Here is a 27,249-nt window from a genome sequence, read left to right as displayed (position 1 = left end):
TGAAGACTACTTCCTATTGGACGGGGATTCCCAATCTTGCTGTGATTCATCGGCAGTAGAGAGTCTTACAGATACTGGATGACGAGGTCTCACCTCAGGGTATAGGAACTCAGTTGGTCCGCTCTCCTCCAACATTGACATTTCTACAGAAGCTTCACAAATCATTTTAAGATGCAATCCAAGTTAAGAGGCACTTCTCAGACTGTTCATCATTAAATGGGAAAAGCAAGCCTGTGTGATTTTGATTATGTAGTTTATAGTATTAAAGAACCGATCTCTAAGCTTTCTTGGAAGTTTTGCTAAGCATATATATAAATTTTGCGAATGGAAAAGAAGCAAAGAAACTAGTTTTCAGAAAAACTGCCAGTGTCTGAGAGAGGGATCAAAAGGGCAGAGGATAGTGGGTTGTGAATATGTAAAGACTGAAGTGAAAGTGAAAACCAAACAACAGGCAGAGGAGAGAAGAAAGGATGCACAACTTAAAACGTTAGTCAATTTTTTTTATTATTTTTTTCTTGTAACTTTCCACTACTCTATCTGGTACCATAGCTGTGGGGTTTTTTTTTTTTTTTTGGCCAATATTAAAACTAGATATCCAATACATTCTTCTTAGTTTCCATTCCATGAAAAATTTAAAGATGAATTATTTTACTTAATGTGTACTTTTTACATTTAAATTTTCAGATAGATCATTTTTACATGATAGAAATTTACCTCTAACTGGCATCTCGAGGGTAGAAACACGGACAAAACAACAAATACAGAAACGAAAGCAAAAAAAAAATCTTTATTCTTTTGGCTTGATCGTAATGTGGCTTACCGGTAGCTCTGTATGGTAATAGCATTTTCCTGCATGCATTCATGAACACGCTACAAGTCAACAGCTTTAGTATAAAGAATCTACATTGAAGGTTGTCTGTGAAACAAAGTGTTTGGCTGTAATTGGCGATATCATTTCACTAACTGGTTTTGTGGAAAACAGAGAGAGAGAGAGAGAGAGAGAGAGAGAGAGAGAGAGAGAGAGAGAGAGAGAGAGAGCGAGCGCTTGGTTCCCGAATCATACCTGAAACAGCTCTGGTGCCATGTGGATGAGTAAGATTCTATCTATCCATCTATCTATCTGTGTAAACGAACATTAAAAAAGATGGATGAGTAGAGGAGAAACACTAGGTGAGGACATCCTACTCAGGCAATGCCAAGAGTGTCATCTGCTCCCCTTGAAATCTCTTGTCAATGATAAGGCATCACTATTGAAAGCAAATGGACATTAGACTTGGAATGAGAATTGTTTCAAGTGGAAATACGCGCAAGTCCACAGTACCAACAACGACAGCCAGAGCCCTACACTGCCTCTTAGGCCTTATCTCTTCCGTGACGAAGTGCCTTGATTAAAAAGTGCCGGGGAACAGAAACTAACGGTAGAACTGTGACGTCAACCTGAAGATACTTTTAATTTCCCATTTTATGTACAAAAGGCTTTGAAATAAAATAAAATGAGCCCCCCTTTTTTACAATATGTATATTTCCTTAGAAAACTCGAAGCACATACTTTTAACAGATCTAAGCAGCTTACACTGTCAGACATCTCACCGGCTGTTCCATTAAGGTTTGGGAGAACCAAGAACAAGGATCTCCTTCCCGTTTACCGCAACCCATGGCTCATGTCACGAAGAGTGAGTTCCTGGTGGACCGATTTGCTTCACTTCGCCACCGACGTATGGCTTCCCTGTTAGACTTCTGAACAGCAGAAGGGTTAAGATACAGCGGCATCAGCAAGAGAGACATGCAGCGGTGACAGCTTCAAACTCTAAGGGACCCAGTGACACCATGTCGCCTGTTGAAAGCTTGCAAACTATACTTAACTGTGGTACATATTTGATGCAGTAAATACTGTGCTTAAATCATTTTCATTTGCTCAAACATGCACCACTGGGTAAAATTACTATTTACAAAGCAGACTTTGTTGCTGTTGTTGTTTTTTAATTGACATACACTATGTCAACCTTACCAAGAGCAGAAGATGGCTAAACAATACTGCAGGGAAAAAAAAGCAGAACCAACTTCAGAAAGTGGCCGTGGGGGTGGTTTTTGGTAGTTTGGGTTTCTTAGAAAGGACTGATAGGAGATATATATATATGTATATATATATTTTTTTTACCAAAGGACACTTATTAAAAAAATGTTATAGTCATGCTGTCAGGACTCTGAGCATGTGATGGTCTGTGTGTGCATATGTATGCATGTGTGTATACATATATATGTATATACACGGCCATATACATATAGACATATATACATGTACATATAATGAACTATGTAAAAATAAAACAACTCTTTTTGATGGTTGTGGTTCTATGGAACATTTACAGGCACATTAAAATTCCTCTGGATGAAACACCTTAAAAATATGAATAGCTATTTAAGCACCTCAAAAAATCTAAAAACATCCTGAAATGAGAAGTAAGCTCTTTCCTGGTGTGATGGGATATCGTCGTGTGTGAATGAGAGCTGCAGCATTACCTTCGTTGAAAATAGATCTCGTTATACATAGAGAAACGTCGAATCCCCTCCGTAATCCCTCTCCCCGAACATAAACCCGTTTACAAAAATAGTCACATATAAGAGTAAACAACCCGTGAATCAAAAAAAAAAAAAGTGATAAAGTCACAGCACACATTTTGTAAAAATATGGCAGGTGTGGCAGTTAAAACACAAACAGTGGTGACAGTTACCGCTATCAAGTGTCACATGTTAAATTTACATAAAAATTTAACTTTCCTCCCCGTTTCCATGTTCTTCTAGTCTGAGTAGCCATTGCTCTCCGCTCTTCAGCAGTGTCAGCTGGTTGTGAACATAGAAGCCTCCCGTCGGTGCTCTTTGTCTGGTTTGGTGAATCCCAGTGTGCTGACCCGAGGTCCTGTCTTGTTATAGGCACTGACCTTAAGTATACACTTAGAGAAACAGTCAGTTTGGCATGGACCTCCTGAGGGAGTCACAGATACATCACCAACACAGGCTGTAAACAGTTGATCACGAAATGGAATATTCTTTTTTTTTTAATTTTTAATTTTCGTTATTATTATTATTATTTTATTTTTTTACTTTTTACTTTCCCTGATATCTTTCCCTTTGTCCTCTTTTTCTGATTTGTCCTTTTCAAATTTTTCCTTCTCCGGTTTCGTCACGCTATCGTAGGAAGGTGGAGAAGTTGTGGAAGGTGTCACATCAGTCTTCTCTGGAGTTGAATTCTCGTTCAGTTTATCTGTGATGATGTCTTCTTTGATGGGCGTTCCCTCGTCTTCTTTACCTTTGTCTTTTTTATAGATAGACGAAACTTTCTTAACTTTCTGCTTCAGGAGATACCGCCTGTATGCTCGCTGGATGACAATAGCAGACACCTCCTCTTGTTTCCGTTTCAGGGTGGTGGTAATGGGCTCATAAGAGACCTTGGAGGGGTTGGAAGCCATGAACCTTTCTTCCATCTGGATTCGAAGAGCGTCCATCTCTCCACTCTCGCCCAGGACCCGCTTTGTAAAAGCAAACAAGATGTCCAGGCAGTGGATGCGGTCTCCACTCACCATGGGCAGGTCCATGGCAATGAGCTGGACTTTGTTTGGCTTTGCGATGAGGAGGGGAGGATCCAGGGCAGCTGCAAAGTCAGAAAGCTTGCAGAACTCTATGAACTGAGTGGCGTCAGGGTCGAACTTCTCCCAGACCTCGTAGAACATCTCAAAGTCGTCCTCACTCAGAGGCTCTGCACTTTCTTCGGTGGCGACGCTGAAGTTCTCCAGGATGACAGCGATGTACATGTTCACCACCACCAGGAAGGATATGATGATGTAGCTGACAAAAAAGAAAATCCCCACAGATGGGTTCCCACAGTCCCCCTTCACCGAGCTTCCAGGGTGATCTTTTTCAGGGTCACAGTCAGGAGGTCCGCTATTTAGTATAGGGGCCAGCAGTCCGTCCCAGCCGGCAGAGGTGGTGATTTGGAACAGGCAGATCATGCTGTTGCCAAAAGTCTCAAAGTTGAACATGTCATCAATTCCAACTTCCCTCTTAACGTAGGCAAAGTTGGACATCCCAAAGATGGCGTAGATGAACATGACCAGGAAAAGCAGGAGGCCGATGTTGAACAGCGCAGGAAGGGACATCATCAGAGCAAAGAGCAGAGTGCGGATCCCCTTGGCGCCTTTGATCAGGCGTAGGATTCGTCCAATCCTGGCCAGGCGGATGACTCGGAACAGGGTAGGGGACACGAAATACTTCTCTATCAGCTCCGCGAGAAACATTCCTATGAAAAGACGATAGCCAATATCGTTAATGACTGCTGCCAAGAGAAGTTTATATGATTAAGATAAGTACTATCCAGTTTATGAACTACACATGTAAGAATTAAATAAATACCAATACATATACATTTGTTAATAATTTTACCTAATACAGTTAGTTATACATATATAATGTATATATATGTCTATGGTTATATATGTATATATGTATTGTGCATGCAAATAAAGTGCGATATTTATTCAGTAAAATGACATTGGTATGTTTGGTGTTATATCATTGAGGTTTTTATTTTAAATCTCAACCTATGAATTGCAAACCCATGGGGGTTGAACATAGGGATCACTTAAGACCATCGAAAACAAAGGTATTTACATTGCAATTCATAATAGTAGAAAAATTGTAGTTATGAATTAACAACGAAAATAATTTTAAAGGGTTAAGTTTGAGGGTTAGTTGTTCATTCAAAGCTGTAGTTATCTATAGGATAGGAATATGACTGAGTACAGGAGATAATGCAAATTATAGTCATTGGTTTTTAAATTGAGACAAGATAGTGAAAAGAAAAAAAAATAAACACATAATTTTATGAACAGATGAAATACCAAACAAGAAAACAAACAAACAAACAAAGGAATGGAATTCCAGGCTTTATCTGAAAATTTGAAATGATTAAAAAAAATCTCTAATGCTTTCAATGATAGACTATCAGTATTAACTACTCTTAATTTACCTTTATCTTTTCATTTGTTTTTTGAGAGAGTGTCTCACTATGTCACTCCAGGTCTCCTGGAGTTTCATATCTGCCTGAACATCCCATGTACGCGGTTACTGCCATTTGCCCACTCACCTAGCACTCTTGGGTTGTTGGGTCCAGCCCCCTGTCTTACCTACAATGGAGAGGATGACTACCACAAAATCAAAAATATTCCAGCCGATGGTGAAATAATAATGGCGGAGGGAGATGAGCTTCAGCACACACTCGCCCGTGAACAGGACAATGAACACCAGGTTGATCCAGTACAGGATGTTGGTCATCTCCTGACTCTGGTCGTCCGTTTCCACCATCATGGTCACCATGTTGAGGCAGATGAGGATCATGATGCTGATGTCAAAGACTTGTTTGGTTACAAAATCAAAGACCATCCCTTGAAATTTGTTCTGGAAGAAATAACACAGGCAAGTGCACTCAAACTCCGTCAAAAGGTCTCATTCGACATATCTGGTTACAACTTAGTAACATGAAATTTTATATTCTGTGAAGATACACCATTCTCGCGTTATCTGTCGTCAACTATAAACAACTACTGAATTTGTTTCACGAATACTATTTATGCTATAAACTTTATAAAAAGGTTTAAAAACTCTAAAGTTTCCCAGTTGAATTTGTTTCATGAACATTATTCGTACTACAAATTTCATAAAAAGAATTTTGAGAAAAGCTGATGGCCTCAGTACCCCTAGCATCATGGTTGTGGTAAGCAGTCAGTAAGTATTTTGCAGCTATAATAAATATTTTTATTCCATGTGCTGGGAGGCGAACATTAAAACTATGGTAGAGACTGAATAAATACTTGTCCCAGATTTGCTCTTACTTTTTACCCAGACTCCCCCAGACATATTCTCTCATCAAAGCTTCAGCGTCTTTCATTGTCAACTCTATAATAGATAGATTTTAAATTATAGTTTCAGAAAAAGAATGTTAGTGGGAAAACAGATGACATTAGATCAATTCTGTATTTTGTGATATTCTACTAAGGTTCATTTCTTAGTAAGATAATAATTTTGTCATTGGATAAGGTGTATTCCCTTCACACAGGTGAATACATGTGAAGATTACACAGAGTAAATCTCCTACCAAAAAAACTGTTAACAATGAGTTATAGCTCACAACGTAGTCAGCTTTGTGCTAGTTGACTTGAATCTCACTTCCCTTTTCATTCTTTTTGACACGATGTCTCACGATGTAGCCCTACGTGGCTTGGAACTCACGGTATAGAGCACCCTCAGTGTAAACTTAGGGAGATCTGGGGCTGGAGAGAAGGTTCAGCAGTCATCTGCCTGTTTTTGCTGCTGGAGTCCTGAGATTAAAGGCATGCCCTGACATGTCTGGCTTGAACATTATTTTCAAGAATTTATTGGCCTTGTGTCTTGCTTGTGAACATACATCCTCGCTTGTAAACAGTTGTCATCAAGAGACTGTTATGGTCCATTTTGCCTGTGTCTGTTGGAAATGCTGATGCTACAGCTCAGGCCTTGATGGAACTTGAGTGAGTTCTAGCTTCTTAACTGGAATGACTGGTGTCTTGCTACCTACACATTAAAAGCTTGTTCTCTGAGAAGATGACACTTGCTGGAAAATTCTGGACAGCAATTAGCAGCTACTGTGTTTGGCTCTTTTCTCTGAATACATCTTTGGCTGACTAGGCTGGATTCCTACTTCTTGCTTCTTCATAAGGTTTTTTCTTCCCAGGCCTCTCCACGGATTACATACAATCCAGCTTCTTGCCTTAGTCTCTATTCATTGTAGTTTGTCGTTGCAAGCTTTCTGTATTCTCTTTATAGCTACCAACCTCAGAATGACACACTAATTCTATCCTAGCCTGCTCCTCTATTCCTATCCCTTCTGTGAAATAAGCAACAATTGTTTTCTGGTGGATAACACTGCTTTAAGGTGCAGCAGTCCTGTGCGCTCAGAAGACCTTGTTCTTTCTCCCATCACGAGATTCAGGGCATTGCATTGCAGGCAGTGTCCCCCCTATTTGCTTTGTTTTAGTTTATTCTTTCTCCATTTGCTATGGAGGATCCCTACATTTCTCATAGGCAGCCTCCAGGATTTACTTGATCCTGACTCTCAATTGGTCTTAATTTTCTTGTCAGCAGAACTAGACAAAGCTCCTTAATCTTGTTCATATAACATCATAATTCAATGCTTCAATGCCCACCACTAATCCCGAGTTCCTGCCAATTTAGATCTTAGGTCACTGAATGTAATGAGAGAAACTGTATAGCCCCAAAGGCTTGGCCTGCCACAGCACATGTTTTGTAAATTAATCTGAGTCCTAAGCATTAATTAGCAACTCTCTGTCCCTCTGTTCTGAGGATAATACTAAACTCAGAGAAATTGACAAATCTTTTATCTAATAGTCTTACTTGTTCCTTTTTTGTTGTTGTTGGAAGTTAGATATCAAAGTCAATCAGTGTAAAGAAATTCTTCAATAACTTTATATTCATTTCACAATTTCTGGGTTCCCATACTCTTTTCTTGTGTTACTCAACATCCCCTGAAGGACTCAGTTCCCTTTCTTTTCTGACCTGAGCTGTCCATTCTTGGCTCACATCTTGTGCAATTTATTTTGTACTTAGCCACTCTCTCCCTTCCAGAAAGTCTTTGGCTCTGCTTCAGACTTAATCTCTCAATTTTAGGAACCCTGTGCTCTACTGCTAAGTCATCTTTGCCCCTCTCTGCCCACATTTGGTTGCTAAATGCTAAAATGAATGTCGACGATTCTCACCCCAGATATCCTACATTGCAACTCTCAGCCTCCCATTGTCACTGTGACGGCCCATCACTGATGTTCTTGACCGTTAGCTTCCATATTATATGAGTAGCTCCCTTTTAATTTCATTTTGGCAACAGTCTCCAAATCCATTCACTTTCCCTCTGGTGTTGGCTACCTATGACCTCCAAATTAGCTCCAAACTTTATGTGCAGGGCATCCCCATCCTTCTCTGTCCAACTTGTTGAGTGATCATCATAAAACTAAAATGACCTGGGTCACCTTGATGGTTTTCTGGTGGTCTTAGGATAGAGGTAACTCCTATCAAGGCTGACCCATTTAATTTGTTTTATGTTAACAGGACCCAGATGGACCCACTGTCTGCACCCCATGTGACTTTTCTGTCAGGGCTTTCACCTACACAAGGCTTGACCTCAACCCATGCTCCCCGATGACCCTTCATTCTTCATTCTTCTTGGCTCCTCAGTAATGAATAACTTCAAAAAACAATCTTTTCCTCATTGGTCAGCTCTTTTCTCTCCCTCCTTCATAGGTGAATGCTTCCACTTCTGAGGTGTGCTCATTTTGTTGATGTGATAATTTGACAATCTATTGATTAGGCCTTTGTTATCTTTGCTTTAGCACTTCCTTCCAGTCATAATACTCTGCTTTAACAATCTTTTTCTTGATGCAACTCTGCTGTTCTCATCACAAGGTCCTATTAATATTGTTTAAGTAAGGTAACTAAGTTTTAAACCTTGAGTCTACTGCTTAGTAATTCAAATATGCCACGCATCTTCCTACGTGCTTACTTCTAAGGATTTAGAGTATACATTTTCTCACATAGGGACTATGTTATACCCTGTTTGCAACTGCTCAGTTATATTATTTGTCAAACATTGGGATCAGTTTTACTTTTCTTATCCTTTGTCTAATGTAGTGTCCCATGCTCTCTGAGCTACTCTCAGATTTCCATTCTGAACAAGTTGTTGAACCTAGTTATTTATTATTATTGTCAATGGATCATAAAATTTTGGAGAATACTAATTGGTATTAAACTCAGCATGGATTTGGAAAAGCACCGAGAGTACCAAGAAATAATATCAGAAATAATCAAAGAACTGAGGGGCTCTCCTGACTCTCCAAAAAGAACTAGCAATAACTGAAAAAAACGGATAACTGGAAGAGCTATGAAACCCATGAAAGACATAAATAGCAAAGTTCTACCTCAGGGCAGGGGAGTTGAAGATTAGTTGCATTTAAAATCAGAAAAAAAATGGTGACTATGTTTCAGTAATGATTCCAGTCAACCCATTGAGCTAAACAGGCGATGGCACTAACTGTGCCAATCAAACCCCAAGGTAGTAGAGGACATTCATGTCCCCACATGATGTATGTAAATATTTTTAATACTGTCACTACATTATAAGAATATCTTCAGTGTCACTAGTTCTTTCTGATCTATTGTCTGTTTGAGACTACAAAAATATGGTTTTATATATAATATATTATATATTAGATCATTTTTGGCCTATGTATATACATGGCAAATATGAAAGCTATCAAGTCGGAATATAAAGCCAAATTCAGAAATATGCTGCTTTCTGGAATTTTGGCTGGGAAAGGGACATATACCACCATGCTCACTGATAAGAAAAAATTCTGTTCTTACTGCAGGCCGAGGAATGGGCTTCTGCGGTTTCTTGGAGCCGAGCTTCTTCATTGCATTGTAGTATTTCTTCTGTTCTTCTGTCATAAAGATGTCTTGACCTCCAAAGTAAAGAAAGAAAAGCAAAATATTGTTACAACCATGTTCTTTACTTGCTGTAAATTCCACCTGAATGCTCATTTGAAAGTCAACATTCCTAAAGCAGCTCTTCGCATTCTCAAAGATTCACTGTGTCAAAATATTAGGTATGTCATAGTGGGCACATCCACACACCCGAGGCCTCAAAGCAGTATGTAGGATTTATAAATGACCTAAACTCTTAAAAACTCATGAAATCTCACGGGAATCTCTGAAGTTTGCATTGTTATTTGTTTGTTTGTTTGTTTGTTTGTTTGTTTGTTTGTTTTCCCTGCGTTTTGGAGCATTAAGGAAGCAGTGCGGTGTTCTTAGCTCACGACTTCCAGCAAGGAGGAAATCTAAATATACTCATCTTCTTCTTCTGCTGGTTGAAGTTGTCTATGATGACACCAATGAACAGGTTCAGGGTGAAGAATGAGCCGAAGATGATGAAGATGACAAAGTAAAGGTACATGTAGAGATTGTCTTCGTATTTGGGCTGCAGTTCTACCTGAAATATGAAGAAAGGTAGACAGTCAAGCCCACAGTCTCATTAGGAGTACATCACAGAATTTTCAAATCTCTAAACATGAAACAAACAGACGAATGTCAAGCAAAATTTTGGAACCCCCAGGTCTAATGGGTCTGCTGAATCCTGTCAGGCTAATCACTGACTTGAGAAAAGAAAATACATTCAAGCAACAGATTAAATGATTATCACAGTCTCACCAAATACACCACTATATTGGGAATGTTCTTTTCCTTAGTAAGCAAATATCTCAACACGCCAAGCAAGTAGGATTACTCCTTCCACAGTGGCAAAGTTAGAGTGTCATTACTCTCTTCTCAGATGGTTAGTATTTATTTTCTCTCCCTAGTCCTCATATCTGTGAAATGGAAACCCATAGTTTTAAGAGTAACTCATGAAAGTCAAATGTACCAATATGAGTAAAAGTGCATGAGATATAATCGTACACACTTCCTAGGTAGTCTAGAAACTACATTGTGTGCACACATGACTAGGTTGGTAGGGTCTGTCCTTCCTGATAGTGGGCACGTTGACCCCCTCTCTCCAGTAGCTGCTGTTGGCATTACAGTGATCCTCTCTCTTGTCCAGATCTTGGAGGAAAATCAGTGATGATGGAAGAATCAAAAGTTCAAGTCTCACAGGACACTTCTAATAACTCAGGTAATCAATCGTAGGTGGGAAAGAACACAAAGTGCAACTTACCATGTCATGACACAATTCTGAGCACCATGACCAGCTTATTTTAAATGGCATACGATAAAGTAAAAGACAACAAAATGCTTGTAAAACTGACTGCTATTTATTTGACGATCATTTGACTTCTCTGTGTGTAATATGCACAACAATGTGAAATAATATTTTCAAACCTTTTAAAATTAAATATAACACACTAGAGTAAATTGTCTAATTTAAAATCTTAAGTGAATTTACCTATTTGTAAGAGAAACATACGACTTAAGTATTTCAAAAGTCCTGGTGTGTTTCTTCTTCTGCAACCTAGCCACCATCATTAGCCTTATTTACTTTCATTAGCATCATTTCATGATGATGCTAATGAAAGTAAAGCCAGAACCTGGTATGGTGTCACACCCTTTAACCCCATCACTCAGGAGGCAGAGGCAGGTAGATAGCTGTGAATCGATACCAGCTTGATCTACATAAGACATCCTGGTCAGTGAAGGCTCCACAGTGAGACCTTGTCTCAAATAACATTAAATACAAATGAATGTAAAGGAAAAAAAAAGGAGTCAGAAATTCCAGTGGCCCATTGGCTTTTCTCTTCTACAATATGATTGGGTGTGAGGGCTTCCGTAGTATTTTTGCTAGGTTTGAAAAGAAGAGAAGCAAAGTAAGCTCTGGACCTTGTAGGCTGTTGCTAAAGGTAGAAATAGCTTCCAGTGAACTAATCCAGGAGGTAGAAAGAGCTCTTGCAGAAACCATTGTAAGTAACACAGTCTCAATTCAGAGTTCCAAAATGTTCCCTGTTGAATATGTTGAACCTCTCTGCTTCAGTAATGCATTGAGTTAGTAGCAATTACATGAGGCTACTGTGCAAATGAAAGGAGAGAATATGAGGTAACCCTTGGTTTCCTGGGTCAGAAAACACCTGCGGCTGAAATCGCTGATGCCATGCAGGGCTTTTGAGCATCTTCTGCTTCTGCCAATCTTCTATCCTATTCTCCCTTTTTATGAGGCTGAAAAACCAATTCAGGGATTTTTTTAATATGGAGAGTTAATTGCTGGTACAGGAAAATATCATTTTGAGAGTAACCTGGGGGCTCTAGAAAATCAGAAACAATTCCAAAATGCCACTGTCTTTGGATCATTTGTGTGAAAGTAATAAAAATCAAAGCGAACACTCCTCTGTGTTCCTAAGGTAGATTTTGCAAGTCCCCGCCTTCTCTCACACACTTCCCATCTTGGTTGGAGACACTATCAGGTTATAGCTTTTTCGTTTCGTTTCCTGTTTTCCCCACTGTTAGTCATCATTAGTCATATCCGTCCTCACGGAAGATAAAACGCTGGAGGAAACTTATGACAGATAAGGAAAATTGCCCTGAGGATTCCTCTTTAGAAAAACCTAACATCTCATTTTGAAAGTACGCTTCATAAAAATTTAAGCACCAAGGTCTAAGATTACAGGAAAAGACCAAAAAGAAAGGGAAAAAAAATCATGAGCAGGAGTTGGAGAGAAGCCTGGTAGTCAAGCATTTGTTGCAGAGCCAGAGAGATGGCTCAGTGGTTAAGAGCACTGGCTCTTCCTCCAGAGGTCCTGAGTTCCAATCCCAGCAACCACATGTTATGTCACAAACATTTATAATGAGGTCTGGCATGCAGATAGAGCACTCATATACATGAAATAAATAAATCTTTTTAAAAAATAGTATTTGTTGCTTTTTTAATATATCAGAGCTCAATTCTCAGCAATCACATGGTGGCTCACAACAGCCTGTAACTCTACTTCCAGAGGGTCTGAAGCTCTCTTCTGGCCTCCTGGGCACCAGGAACACATGACACACACAGACATATAATCAGGACAAACCACTCGCATACATGAAACAAGTCTTCGAAAAATGTATAAATATACAGTGAGTCAAGAAAAATCATATTCATTAAAAATTGAAAAAATTGGCCAGATTCTATTTTTTTGATTACTAGTTATTTAGAAGACGGTTCCTATTAGGCCTTTTCACATGATAAGGAATTTTAACTCTAACTGAAGAATTGGATCCCCAACAAAAATTGAAAGAAATAGTATAATATACACACTTTAGCAAGATAGTTGTGCTTTATACATTGATCTATATAACTGTAGAGCTGTGGGTTTTTTGCCATCAACAATTTACAATAACATGGCTATGCTCACTGATGCGAGTAAGCCATGTTCCCTAAGTAGACTTACATTTCTTGAGTCAACAGCTGCATACATGATATCCATCCATCCTTTAAAGGTGGCCTGTAAAACAGTCAACATATTTATTTCTCCTCTTTATTACAGCTTAGAAAATAGATTACAGAGTAAAAGTAGAAACAAGAGAACAAAAAACCCCTAGGAGAACATTCTGGAAATTTCCACCACAAGGAAATGACAAATGTTTGAGGTGATAGTTAAGCTTCCTCTAGATGCACATTACACAGTGTGCGCATGTAACATCACATCCCATAGCTCTCCACAAATGAAACAACTAAAACATGTGTAAGCAGCTAACCAATGCTCATTCAAGTACATGTGTGTAGCACGGTTTGTGGTTAACGTGTGGACATGTTTTGATAGCATGCATTATTCACCCCTATATTTTATAAAGTCTTCTTAGGCATCATCTTTAACATCTCTAACAAAATCCCAATCTACCGTCACAATATATGATCATAAGTCACCTCGATAGCCTCTGACACAGTTTAGACTGTAAGAATGATTATTATAATGAACCTAGGAAAACATTTCAGGAACAGAGTGTCAACATGTGACATGGTTGGATATTATTCCCTGTGTGAATATATCATGTTTTCTTTAGCTGAGCAACCACTGATAGGCTGACACTGATATCATGGATGATTATAAATGATACTGCAATTAGAACTGGTGTATTCCCACATGTAACATGAAATCAATATGTGGAAGAGAAGGGAGTGTCACATGGTCATTATTTAATAATTTTTTGAGGGAGCTCTTCAGTGGCTTACTAACATTTCCACGAACAGTGTGTAGAGGTTGCTGGAAATTTGTTATCTTTTTTTCCTCTTTGATGATAGTCAATTCTCAGCAAAAGTAAGGTGGTCACTTACTACTTGGAGCAGAGAAAGGTATCCGAGTCCCACGTTATCGAAGTTGACCTTCACGTTCTTCCACCTGGCCGTCTGATTGCTCTCAATGAGAGCTTGGCATTCACTGTAGTTGTTGACCACGCTCACATCAAACATTTCCCCCGTGGTGTAGTTGATGCAATGGTAGAACTTGCCAGCAAAGAGATTCACCCCCATGATACTGAATATTAGCCAAAAGATCAGGCAGACCAGAAGTACGTTCATTATGGAGGGGATGGCGCCTAAGAGAGCGTTTACAACAACCTGGCATGGGAGGAGGAGGAGGAAGAAACCCATGGAAAGATAAGTATTGATCACTTACTCTCAAATATTATTAGAAAACAATGATTTCGGCTTAGGGAATGGCTCAGCTGCAGTGAGCACTGTCGCTCTTCTAGAGGACCTAGGCTGGGTTTCCAGCACCCATGTGAAGTGGCTAACATTCTCCTGTAACTCCAGTTTGGGGGATCTAACATCTTTTTCTTGCCTCTAAGGGCATCTGAATATATGTGCTGGACATACATATACTCAGACGAATATACACAGAATATTAAACAAATATGTCTTGAAAAAGAAAGGAGAACATAACTGGTCAGGAGAGATAGCTTGATGAGTAATAGTATTTCCTGCTCAAGTGGATCTAGGTTGCCCCAACATATAACAAGGACACATGCTCCACTATGTTCATAGCAGCCTTATTTATAAGCCAGAAGCTGGAAAGAACCCATATGCCCTTCAACAGAGGAATGGATACAGAAAATGTGGTACATCTACACAATGGAATACTACTCAGCTATCAAAAACAATAACTTTATGAAATTCATAGGCAAATGGATGGAACTGGAAAATATCATCCTGAGTGAGGTAACACAATCACAAAAAACACACAGGGTATGCATTCACTGATAAGTGGATATTAGTCCAAAAGTTCAGATTTCCCAAGATACATTCCACAGACCACAGGAAGCTCAAGAAGAAGGAAGACCAAAGTGCAGATGCTTCAGTCCTTCTTAGAAGGGGGAACAAAAATATTTGTAGAAGGAAGGAGACAAAGTTTGGAGCAGAGACTGAAGGAATGGCCATTCAGAACCTGCCCCACTGGGGATTCAGCCCATATATATACAGCTACCAAACCCAGACAATAATGCTGATGCCAAGAAGTGCATGGTGACAGGAGCCTGATATAGTGGTCTCCTCAGAGGTTCTGCCAGAGGATGACAAATACAGAGGCAAATGCTTACAGCCAACCATTGACCTAAGAACGGGGTCCCCATTGGAGGAGTTAGAGAAAGGATTAAAGGAGCTGAAGGGATTTGCAACCCCATATGAACAACAATACCAACCAACCAGAGCTCCCAGGGACTAAACCAGTATCCAAAGAGTACACATGGACAGACCCATGGCTCCAGCTGCACTTGTAGCAGAGGATGGCCTTGTTGGGCACCAATGGGAAGAGAAGCCCTTGGTTCTAGCAAGGCTGGACCTCCCAGTATAGGGGAATGTTGGGACAGGGAGGTGGGAAGGGTTGTGTGCTTGGGTAGGGGAACACCCTCATAGAAGTGAGGGAATGGGAGATGGGATAGAGGGCTTATGACAGCAAAGGGGATAACATATGAAATGTAAATAAAAATACCCCCCCCAAAAAAGAAGGTTTGGAACTGTCTGTTACTCTAGTTACAAAGACCCTAACACCCCATTCTAGCTTCTGAGGCCACCACATATACATGTAGTATACATATATATAAGCAGGCAAATATACATACACATAATATAAAATACAAGTATTTCTAAAACAACAAATAATAGTCAAATTATAAAATTATAAAAAAATATAACTATCCTCCAAGTTGAATATGGGGTAGAAATATCCACTACCTTAACCTAAGAATCTTTTGTTTGTTTGTTTGGCTTTTGAGACAAGGTTTCTCTATATGGCTCTGGATGTGTTGGATCTCACTCCGTAGAGCAGGCTGGGCCTCAAATTCAGAGATCGACTTGCCTCTGCCTCCCGAGTGCTGGGATTAAAGGCATGTGCCACCACAACACAGCCCAGAAATTTTAAATTCTAAAATTCAGAAGAACAGCAAATGAATTTTACACTATGGGGTATTTTCTTAGGGTTTGAACACATATAATAAATTTTCCACGAGGAATATGGATGATTAAAATCAACAAATAAATAAGATCACAAGTAGTGACACGTGTTTATGAGATCATCATTTGAAGAATACCAAGTTTAAAAATCAGAAAACGTACAGTGTCAAAATGAGAACAGAAGAGAGTATTGGAGGATGCAGTGTGACAGAGGATAGACCTGTCACACACAGGCCTGGGATTTGGTCCCACAGTTGAGAGAGAGAGGAATTGAGACTATATAAAAGATGAATTTAACGTAGAAAATGTGAAACACATTTAGTAAAGAATGTAACACTCTTTTAAAAAAATTAGGCTCACTTCTGCAAAAATAAGGAATATTTTAATTGTTAAAGAGAAGGGAAAAAACACAACAATCAAATAGCTAATCAAACATTTCTTCCAAAGCAAATGTATCTAGAAAAAACATACCCAAACATGCTTACAAATCAACACGCAACATTAATTACAACATTGGGGTGTAACACCAATAAAGTCTAAGTAACTATTTTCATTTCTATTTTTCCTTTTGTCTCAACTTGTAAGGAATTTTTGAGACAGGGTACCACTCTATGGCTCAGCCTGGCTAGGAACAGGCTATGTAGTAGGCTGGTCGTCCCATCTCATTCCTTTAGTCTCTAAGTGCTAGGATTAGAGGGAACTGTTTTAAATATCTCAAAAAGCATCCATTTCTACAAGCTACAGAGTGCTTTTTTTTAAAGTACTCAATACCATGGAGACAAGGTGCAATCATTTTCTAGGTGGTGATGATATGTGTTCTTGGGCTTTTGTCCCAGGGGATGCCTCCTGGGCCTTTGTGCTACCTTTCTAAGGGAGTATTAGATTTCCACAGCTGACCTACTTTTTAGACATCTCAATCTGTGCTTAAAAACTAAATTCAGACTTCAAAAGGCACAAAGTACACAGCACACACAGAGCAGCGAAGACGTGATGAGTCACGATTGGGAAGTTTTGAATTGCATCAGGTAAGATGGCCTGCACAAATGGAAATACTGGGGAGACAAGTAATCTTGATTCCTGTCGGCAACCTATGAGATACGATCAAGAATTCCCTAATGAAAATGAAGGGGATTAGGAGCATCGGGCATTGTATTCTGTGAGTCAAATGATGGGTGCTAGATACATATTCTTGATTGGTTGGTTGGTTATCTGAACATGAAGACGCCAACTCCGTAGGGATTTGGCCTTTTGACTCTCGAAAGTCTGCGGTTATTCTTAATTATGCTTCCAGCAAATTCTAAGATGGTGGTCTTACCCTCATTCCTTCAAATCGGGATAAGGCTCGTAGAGGTCTCAGAGCTCTTAACGTTCGGAGGGACTTGATGGCACCAAGTTCCGAATAGCCCAAGGCATTTGCAGTTAAGCTAACCAAGGAGACCTATACGAAAAGAGCACGCAATTGACCAAAAGTTATACACACCACACTGTTCCTCTATGCAAAAAACAAGCAAGTAGTTTACAAACTTGGGGGAGTTTCCATATCACCAAGGCACTTGTTAAAAACACTGAACTATAGCGGAAATGTAAGGCTCTGTCTGTTGTGTCCCCCTGCCCCAGCTTTTTGGATGAGAAAGAAAAAGGATGTGGATTCAGTGTGTAGGAAGGTGGAGAGGTTGGGACAATCTGGGAGGAGTTGGGGGGGAACTCTGACCAGAATATAATATATTATATGGAAAATTTTTAGTTTCAATAAAACAATTGAGAGCTGGCAGTTTGATTTCTGAAGTTTGACATAAGGTCTGGGAATTTACATTAAACAAAACTTATGGAAGAGCAATAGCGTTGATTCATGAATCATATTTAGAGCATATAAAATAATGAAAAGAAAGGTCGAGATTCTAGTGTAACTAAAGGTTTTTTTTGTTTTGTTTTTTTTTTTTTGGCTTGTTTTTAGTCATTTATACAGATCACTAGTGCTATTAGTAAAAACTCTAAAATCTCAACTGGACAAAAAAGAGAAAAACTGTTGCAGACGTCACTAAAATACCAGATGACCTTTGCAGACTATGAATATGATATGAGCTCAGAAACGATATCTTGTTCTAAAGCACATCAAAATTTGAAAATCAGGTAAGCAGAAATAAATACATAATACGGTTTACAAGTATGGTGACAATAAGTATTTTAAAATGTTTTCTAAGAAAAACAACAGACATAAATAGAATTTCTTTTACAAAACTTGCGCTTACTTAAGCTAAGTTTCTATTTATTATTTGAATTAAAGAGGAGAATGTGGTACAAAAGTCAATTTCATAAGCTTTATAAGTCTTCTCTTTATAGATAACTGAGGAATAAAGTCTCTGAATTATCAAGAACTGTGAAGGCTTTCTACGTGGAAGCCAGGAGGTCCTGTGGTCCTTTACATTCTTGGAGGACAGAACTCAAAGGAAAGGTACATATTACGGGATGAAAGACAAGTTAGACAAATGAAAAATGTTCTGAACTGGGGCCAAACTATTAAAAAGATGAGGTGGTAAGCCAGAACATTTTCGATAAGTTGTTTAGCTACAATCGAAAAGGAGAAACATTTGGGTCTTCCTAGCACAGCATAAAAATGTTTACTCTTCTGAGTGTTTGCATTTGCAATAATCCACTTTTTTCATTTCAGCTTCTCTCCATAACACAGCGAGTCCATCTCCTAATTTCCCTACATCTAATTCTTCAGTATCTTTCTCCCCACTATATCCATACACTCCTATTTCTTTGACGGTATAATGGTTCCCTCAAACACTTGCCTAATTTGTCTCTCTTACTTTGCCTTCCATTTACAAATCTTTGCATCCTATTCCCTGGACTCTGTGCTCATCCTCAAGGTCTAAGACTTCTTAGCTTGAAGCATCAGAGTTGGCACAAGTGAGTGTCCCTCCCTCCTCTGGACCTAGTGGCATTCTTACCAGTCAAATCCTGATTCAATATACAAGAAAGAAACCTTTCCTCAAGGCAAGCCAATGACTATACATTTGTCCTATCTGGTTAACCTTATGCTCATTTAGGACCAGCAAAATTCTATTTACAGCACCATAAGAAAACAGACAATCAGGGTTGGGGATTTAGCTCAGTGGTAGAGCACTTGCCTAGCAAGCGCAAGGCCCTGGGTTCGGTCCCCAGCTCCGAAAAAAAGAAAAAAGAAAAAAAAAAAGAAAACAGACAGTCAGAGAACATGTTTGATTTAAAACAAAATATCAAATAATTTAACAAGCAATCGTGAGAGCATTCACAAATCTAAAATAGTAGCTATCAGGCGGCAAGGAAATTAATTTTATTTTTGGCTTTCTTTATTATTATGGATATAATGGCTTACCCTTGTTCACATATTAGATATGCTATCATCAAGCTACTGATCTGTCACAGTCACACATACAAAGTGGAAAGAACAGTGTCCTCTACAACCTATCACACCAAAGTGTTGGCTTTTGTGACACACTTGTTTTGTCATCCGTAATGGTCAAGCAGATAATCATATATGGCTTTACTTTTTGTTTATTTTCTTTCTACATTTCAAGATTTTAAGTGCAATTTTGAATGTACGTTTAGATTTATTGCATTTATGGTTAATTTACTGTCTTTAATTAATTTAAATACGTCTATATTCTAATATTCTATTTACTATCTTTAAACATCAACACAAGTCAAATACTTAAAAGATTGCCTGACCAATCTGTTTATAGCCATCAGAGAAACCCATGGTATAACTTTGCTTTGAACTTCACATGCAATTAATAATCCATTATGGGACAGATATTCTCAGGAGGCTCACACGCTGTCAAATTACTTGCTGAAGATGCTTGTGAAGAATTGTCACAACTCTGATTTTATGAAATGAGGAACTTAAGCAACAGAGAAATCAACCTTGCCTCTCCTGCAGAGCTTAAAATTTCATATGCTGATTTGAATGTTATTTTCAAACTAGGTCACTAAATACCAGGTGGCACTTAAATCAACAAAGTATGTCTCGGGTATACTTCCACTGGAGAAGAAAAAAGATAGCATTCGTGTTTGAACTGAAACAGCATTTTACTTCTCTGAGTGTCTGCTTTATGCCACTCGACACAGCCAAGACCGGCGCCGATCACCACTGTCACAAAATAGAGAAGGAAACCACAGAGCACTCACATCAACGATCAGGAAGTCCAGCCAGCACCAGGCATTGGTGAAATACATTTGGAAACCATAGGCCACCCACTTTAGAAGCATCTCCAGGATGAAGATATAAGTGAAAACCTTGTCAGCATACTCCAGCATGGTCTTGATGGTCTTTCGCTGCTCAATATAAATGTCTTCAAAGGCCTAGGAATGGAAGCATGGTATTGCATTTCACTGTCCTGAGCAGTTCCTGCTTCATATATTGGGGAGCGGGGGATGATGCAAGGCGTCTTTGGTCAGGGGCAGGAGAAGGGTCATTACACTGTCCTGATCTCACAGTTATCTGGGTGTGTGAAGAATACCTGGGCTTTGCAGTCTACGGGGGAGACTCATGTAGTTTTCAAGTCTGAATGTTGAGAGCATATACCAAAAAGCATAAGATTTTCAAGAGAAGGCCAAATGTTCTCTTAAGCAAGAGGTGAAGTGTCAAGTCGCTCAAAATCTAGAGTCACTGGCATCCCTCTCCGAGGAATGTGTAAATATGTGACAAGGAGTTTCCTGACCCAGGAAAGGGGGAAAAGATTATCTCGCTTTCTCCAGTGGGGGTGTCTGGAAGCTACTGTCATTCTGTAACACTTAGGAACAAAAAGGGCGTGGTCATTTTCCAGCAGCCCCTGGCCTGGAATGAAAAGACCATTTTACACAAGTTCTTTTGACAGGAAACATTAACACAGAGTGCATAGTGTCCTGCATCAAAGAACTAAGAAGGTTTTGTTTTTAGAGAACGAGGGATCCAGGTTTGTGACAGGGCCCAGCACAAGTGCTACCGAGAGCTACCGAGCTTAGCTTGTCCCTGAAGCAGAAAGCCCCCAGAAGCCAGCTCCAGTGTGAGCATGCGCTTGTGCTTCGAAGACCTGTGACTGAATGTACCAGGGAGCCAAGAGCTATTACAGCAAGGTCACACCCTGTAGGGCAGGATACAGGACTCGGTCAATTCAGGGGCGGCCCTAAAAGGCCTCCTGAAGTAGTGCACTCATCCTCACAATGAAATGTACTCACAGACAGGGTCAGCAAATTCAAAGCAAAGGGACTGCATCTCCCTTCACACCACAATGTGGGGAAATGGGTGACTTTATTTCTGTCATATCAACGAGAATTTGACTAAATTACTCATTCCATTAAATGAAGTCAGATGCAAAGTAGGCTCGTGTTGCTTTTAGAGATTAAGGTAGCCAACTAGTTACCAGTCCAGGTGGCTGGCACCTGATCGGTATGACTGAGTCAGGTGACTTCTCTCAGGAAGGGACTTCTATTAAGCAGATCCCCACTTCAGTGGGCAACCCCACATCTTAACCGCTTGGCCCTTCTGAAGAAGTGGTTCTAATCTATCTCAGGGCCCGAGGATGTATTGCAGACCCTAAAATCTATTTCTTAAATAGGAACATAGTTGCATTTGTACTGTATTGTATGGATGAAATTCAGTAGATGCTGGAAAGTATAACAATGGCCCGGAAAACAAAAGAATAAAGATGACACAAAAATAAACAACTGCCATTGGCGCAAATCAGAGAGATTCCTTTTGAAATATCATGTGAACACACACTGTCTCAGAGTGATCCTGTCTGGCTCCTCCAGATAGAGCAGTATAAGCCACTCTTGCCAGCCCTTCCGCACACATATTTCCCCAACGTTGTATTTTATGAATGGGTGAAGTGACGTTCAATGGACAGGAAGGGGAAACGCTGAGGGGGCAGGCCCCGCACCACCTACCAGAGCACCACTGCTGAGCAGAATCATAAAGACGATGAAGGTTTCAAACCAGTTATGCTCTACTATCTTGTAGCACGTTTTCCTCAAGTTCCACCAGAGCTTGCCTTTGCCCTCTTCTATGCTTATCTGACAACACTTGAACTTTCTCACACAGTCTAAAATAGGTGAGAGTGGATAAAGGAAAGGTCATCAGTTACTCTTTCTGCATCTCTGGGAAGGTGGAACATGAACCTGATTACCTCCTAGCACAGTACAAACAACCTTATTTTAATGAAGGCGTCCACTTACAGAAATCAACATCAGCAGTCTAGACTTTAGATGATTTGCTAAAGGAGCAAATATTATCTTATATGTGTATAATTGTATTATAATACATCATAAACTACACAAATCCAGAAAAACATAAAGTAAAAGCCACAGTTTATCTTTCTATTCAACCCTTCTCCCACGGTAAATCCTCCATAAACGTGACATGCATTTGAATTCTGATTAGTCAGTTTATAGCATAGTATAACTCCATCTAAGCAGAAGATTTGTGAAAGATTTCATCATGCTTTTTTCCATAAGATTACGGGCATTTATGTAAATATACACTATTATTGAATGATAGGGTTGTTTTGTTCCTGAATAGTATCTGAAGCCATGCACTAAGCACCTCTGTGTACTTTATGAGGCACTAGGTTAAAGCCTTTTCAATATTTATTGAAGAGAGTTTGTATTAAAAAACTGTGCTTGGAAAACCATAAGACTACAATATGTAAATGACCTTGCCCTTGGGGAATGTCTGTTTTAGTGGGATTGATTTTTTTTAACAAGTTTTACAGTTTCAGAAAATACTTAAGTCTTATAAAATTTCATCGATAATGCTGAATTGCTGAATTTTTGGAACAAAACGGAGATGAGGCTAGATCTTGGGAATTGTATAAATCTTATTAATAACATGAAGTTTGAAGAAGCAAATATGAACCAACATTAATGACACCCAAGTCCGAGCATCTTGTGCAAGGCATTAGCTCCAGGTTGTTGGTCGAGCCCAAAGGAACAGCTTGGAGTCTCTGGTTTCATGTGGTTTGATAATCATCACTATAGTCACAGGCTATAAACTGACCCTCGTCTGAAACGGTGTAATTTTGGTTTTCTTTAAAGAATCCTTTTGAGAGTACTCTGATGATCATAAAGCTCCCGTATAAAAGTATACAGTATATATCAGCTTTCTGACATCTTTCGTCTTTGTTCAAAATTCACAAAAATATTCGACTTTGATTGACATTCAAGGTCAGACCAAAATGTCCATCTATCAACCCATTCAGTACAGTCTGAGCACTCAGCAAATAACGAATTATTTCCTTATGCCTTTTAGCTGCTTATCTTTTCCTTTCCTTTTTAAAAACCTTAACAGTTATGAATCTGATCTAACCAACTCTCTCTCCTGGTCACTAATTTAGGAGGCCGGAGAGCCAATGGTGCTGCTTAGGCTTTTGTCAACACAAGTTCACATCATCTGGGAAAAGGGAAGCCCAACGGAGAAAGTTCTACTATCTCACTGGGTCATACGCAACTCTGTGGGGGCATTTTCTTGATTAATCATTGGTGCGAGAAGGCACAGCCCAGTGGAGTGTTGCCTTCTGTCTGTGGTCATGTGTTGTTTAAGAAAGGAGATCAGCTAGTAAGCCGAATTTCTCCATGGCCTCTCCTTCAGTTCTTGCCTCTTCATTCCTGACTTCCTCTCCTGCTGCTGACTTCCTTCACGGTGGACCATGACATAGACATTTAAGCCCAATAAATCTTTTCCTGGCCAGTTTGCTTTTAGCCAGAATGTTATATCACAGCAACAGAGAGCAGACTAATACACCAACTAGCAGCATGTTTTAGGGTGGCTCATACCTTCAAAAGCAAAAGCAATCAATTATGTACATTAAACACACAGTCCGAAAAAATGCCTTCGGTTGGAGATTTAAAACAAAATGAATAAGTGAATCACTCTTATTCAGATAGGCGAGGGTGGTTAGAGACAGATGACAGAGATACAGACAGGTCACAGGAAAAATGGAGAGGCAGGAAAAATGGAGAGGCAAGAGAAGGCTCCCGACAGCCTGACTGTTTGCTCACCTTCTGTGAAACACGCTTCCGGTTCAAGCGATTCTTCCGGTTCGGCCTCTGGCTGCTCTCCCTCTGCCGGAGCGCCTATATCAACCGTACTGCCCTCAGATGAGCTAGTTGCATTCAATTTCTGAAAACCAACCCCACAGAAAAGCTTTTAAACGCGTTCTGTAATCCAGACATACAGATTCCTAAGGTGTACCCGCCCCCAGTCTTCAGTATGCATTCTCTTGATCTGTAATTTAAGAATTACTTAAACATAAGGCCAATCTGCTTTGGGAGAGGTGGGGGTCACAAGATTAGATCCAGCACTGTAGAATACCTTTGGGTTGGTTTTTTTTTTTCTTCTTTTAAACAGTGCTCGCAACTTAAATACCATTTGTACAGGGCCATTATATCGTTTCTGAAATAGAATTCTACAGAAAGCTCAGGCAAGCGGCTAGCCATATGGCCACTGGGATCTTGCTTTGGAAAATTCATTTGTAAATTATAGAGCTTATTTCATTCTAAAATTGTGACCCGACCCGTAAAAGCTGCACAGTGTCTTTTCATGTCAAATGTAGAAAAGGTTTGGTCAAGTGCACATAAACAGCGACAATCTGCATCTACCCGCTTTTCATTGACATGAAAAGGTAGACTACTGGTTATTATTAAAGACATTCTGTAACTTTCTATTTCGGAGAAGAGCAGCACATTGTTAACTAGATAGCAAGAGCAGGTATCTCGCATTCTCTTTGGCCAATGCACTCCTGGGTTTCATTGTGCATTTGGAAACTACCTGTTACTTTGGCACTCTTGCCTGTCCTCTCAGACACTGGCAGAAATGGATTCAGTAATCCTCTTGGTTTGTTTCCTTTGGGTTAAATAACAGTCATCCAAAGGAAACTAGAGTAAAAAGAGGTTGTCTTGCAGGCTGACACGCATACGCTTGATCCGGGTCAGTCTATCCTTGGCGACCAGCATCAAGGGTGGGGACCCCATCATACACTTGATCTTAAAATGTCCAGGCATGGTGCAGGGACAGGTGTGAGTGCCACATGGAACCAGAGTAGTTTAGGCCACAGCATTCTCAAACCTGTCACAATGTTATCCCCATTAGTGCATAACATTAGGAGATGGCCGAGCTGACAAAGCTCCTTTACCAAGAGGATGAAGAAGCACATGGTAGGATGGATACTGACGTATGCAACACTGGAGTCAAATGGAGGCTAGAGTTGCAACTGGAAAGATTCTACTAAGAGTTTGGATAAGAAAACTATGGATTTCCCCCTAATACAATGATTCCTTCATTTACAAAAATGACCTTACTTTTATGAAGTGTTGACTTAGTGTGTTTTGAGATCATATGAAGAAAGTGTTATGTACATTGACATGAGATTGAAATGATTATATTTAAACAATACATAGTTGATGCAAAAATGTACACTTCTGCTTTCTGAGACTTAGGCTTGTGGTTCCTTTAAATTTTATATAAAGAAATACAGTTAAAAGCTAGGTCGAAGTTGAATTTCTCCTTACTGAAAATTTTATGGCATTGAGAAGATAATATTGTTGTCATTAAAATTTGAATATATATTTTGTTCTTTGATGAAACCCCAAAATAATATTTATTACAAATATTTCCAATATTTTCAGGTTGTTATTTTCCACCTAATTTTATTTCCTTTCTTTTAGGTCTGACTCTTTCTTCCATAATTATAGTTGGGTTTGGAGTCTTGTCATTGACTCCTAAAACATTCATCACTTGTGGAGACTCCTTGAACATCAAGTTGCTCTACCTCAGAGGCCTGACAATACCGGCTTTGTCATTGATAGTCTTTTGAGACACAGCATAGATAACCCAGCACGCTGAACTCTGGTCACATCTGACTTCACTACAGGCAGTAAGGATGAAAAATATTCCCTTTAATAATGTGGATAACACTGGAAATGCAGAACGGAGCTCCCAATGTAAAAACGCTGGTACATCTTAATGTTCACATACTCAGTCTGGCCACTGGTCAATGGCTATATCAGCACCAGTGTAACAGTTGGTTTGATTGACAACTTGACAGGTCTAGAGTCACATAGGAGACATACCTCTGAGCTTATTTGTGAAATAATTCCTAGATGGAATTAACTGAGGTAGCAAGATCTACCCCTTCCATGGACAGCACCATCCAATGGGCTGGGGGTTTAACTAAATAAAAGGTGAAGGTGAGGTGAGAACCAATAATCATTCTTTTCTGCTTTTTGACCATGGATGCTATGTGACCTGTTGTCTCATACTCTGTCTGCTATATCTGCCTTCCTCTGATGGACCATATCTTCAAACCATGAGCCAAAGTACATCTATGCTTCCTAAAGTTGCTTCTGAGTATCCCACCAAGCAATAGGAATGTTATCTAATACAATCAGTAGTAAGCGTGTAGGAGATACTCAATAATATTATTCAGTAAGGAATGCATAGATGACCATATAATAAAAGACTTCTTAACAGGACAAACGCCTGATACTGTCTGATTAGCAGCAATCACCACATAAAATGTCACAGGAAATCATGATTCAAAATCTTCGAGTTTCCATAGGATCCCGGCAACATCAACTAGCACTCCTACTGCCATGCTTCTGGGTTGCCAACATTTTAAAAGATATCATAATGACCTGTGTCACCAGCACTCATTCAGGTTTTCACTATTGTGTCACCATTGTCTTTCTTCCCTTTTATGAGTCCCTCTAGTTCCTGATTTCTTCCATTCTACCATTTCCCTGACTTGGGTGTTCTGGATTTTCATGACATTTTGTGATTGACCACTCCTTCTGACCTTTCATGAAGCATAGGGAGAGAGAAACTCAAATCTTGCCAACGTTCTGGTAAGATATTTGGGAGCAAGAATAGTATTCTAAGGGCTACGGGCGGGGCAATAACAAACACAGTTCAGCCCTTGGAGCTCACTCTGAAGTCCTGATTTGCTTTTCATTGAACGAACAACATGAAACCAGTCGCTTGCTTTCATTAGCTTGTTGAAACTAAAGAAATATGAGAGAAACTCAATTTTCTCTATTCAGTGTGCATTATGCCCCCCAAGGAAAAGAGAATTTTTTTCATGTGTGGTTTTTTAAAAAAATAATTACGGGCCTTGCCTGTTAAAAATTATTCAAGGAACCTTTGTATTTTCTCTTCTTGAAACCATAGTGAATTAGAATAAACACAACTCCTTCTTATTGCAACAAGGGATCTTTCCACCAATAAG

General features: G+C 39.5%; 1 protein-coding gene across 4 annotated transcripts in view; it reads right to left on the bottom strand.

Annotated features, from left to right (window-relative positions):
- Positions 1-479: 479 nt before the first annotated feature.
- Scn2a (sodium voltage-gated channel alpha subunit 2) overlaps positions 480-27,249 on the bottom strand; it is a 134,708-nt gene continuing 107,938 nt past the window's right edge. For 3 of the 4 annotated variants that reach the window (XM_063283106.1, XM_063283105.1, XM_063283107.1), the window contains exons 18-27: positions 24,026-24,146; positions 21,917-22,071; positions 20,177-20,350; positions 17,319-17,441; positions 13,892-14,173; positions 13,008-13,061; positions 9,950-10,087; positions 9,463-9,567; positions 5,181-5,451; positions 480-4,294 (exon numbers count right to left, since the gene is read on the bottom strand). In XM_063283106.1, coding sequence (XP_063139176.1) covers positions 3,099-4,294; positions 5,181-5,451; positions 9,463-9,567; positions 9,950-10,087; positions 13,008-13,061; positions 13,892-14,173; positions 17,319-17,441; positions 20,177-20,350; positions 21,917-22,071; positions 24,026-24,146 — 2,619 coding nt within the window. In that variant the 3' untranslated portion in view covers positions 480-3,098. 4 annotated transcript variants of the gene reach the window in all.

Source organism: Rattus norvegicus, chromosome 3 (assembly GCF_036323735.1).
Source record: "Rattus norvegicus strain BN/NHsdMcwi chromosome 3, GRCr8, whole genome shotgun sequence".
NCBI classification, from domain to species: Eukaryota; Metazoa; Chordata; class Mammalia; order Rodentia; family Muridae; genus Rattus; species Rattus norvegicus.
This window is presented reverse-complemented; position numbering and strand designations above follow the sequence as displayed.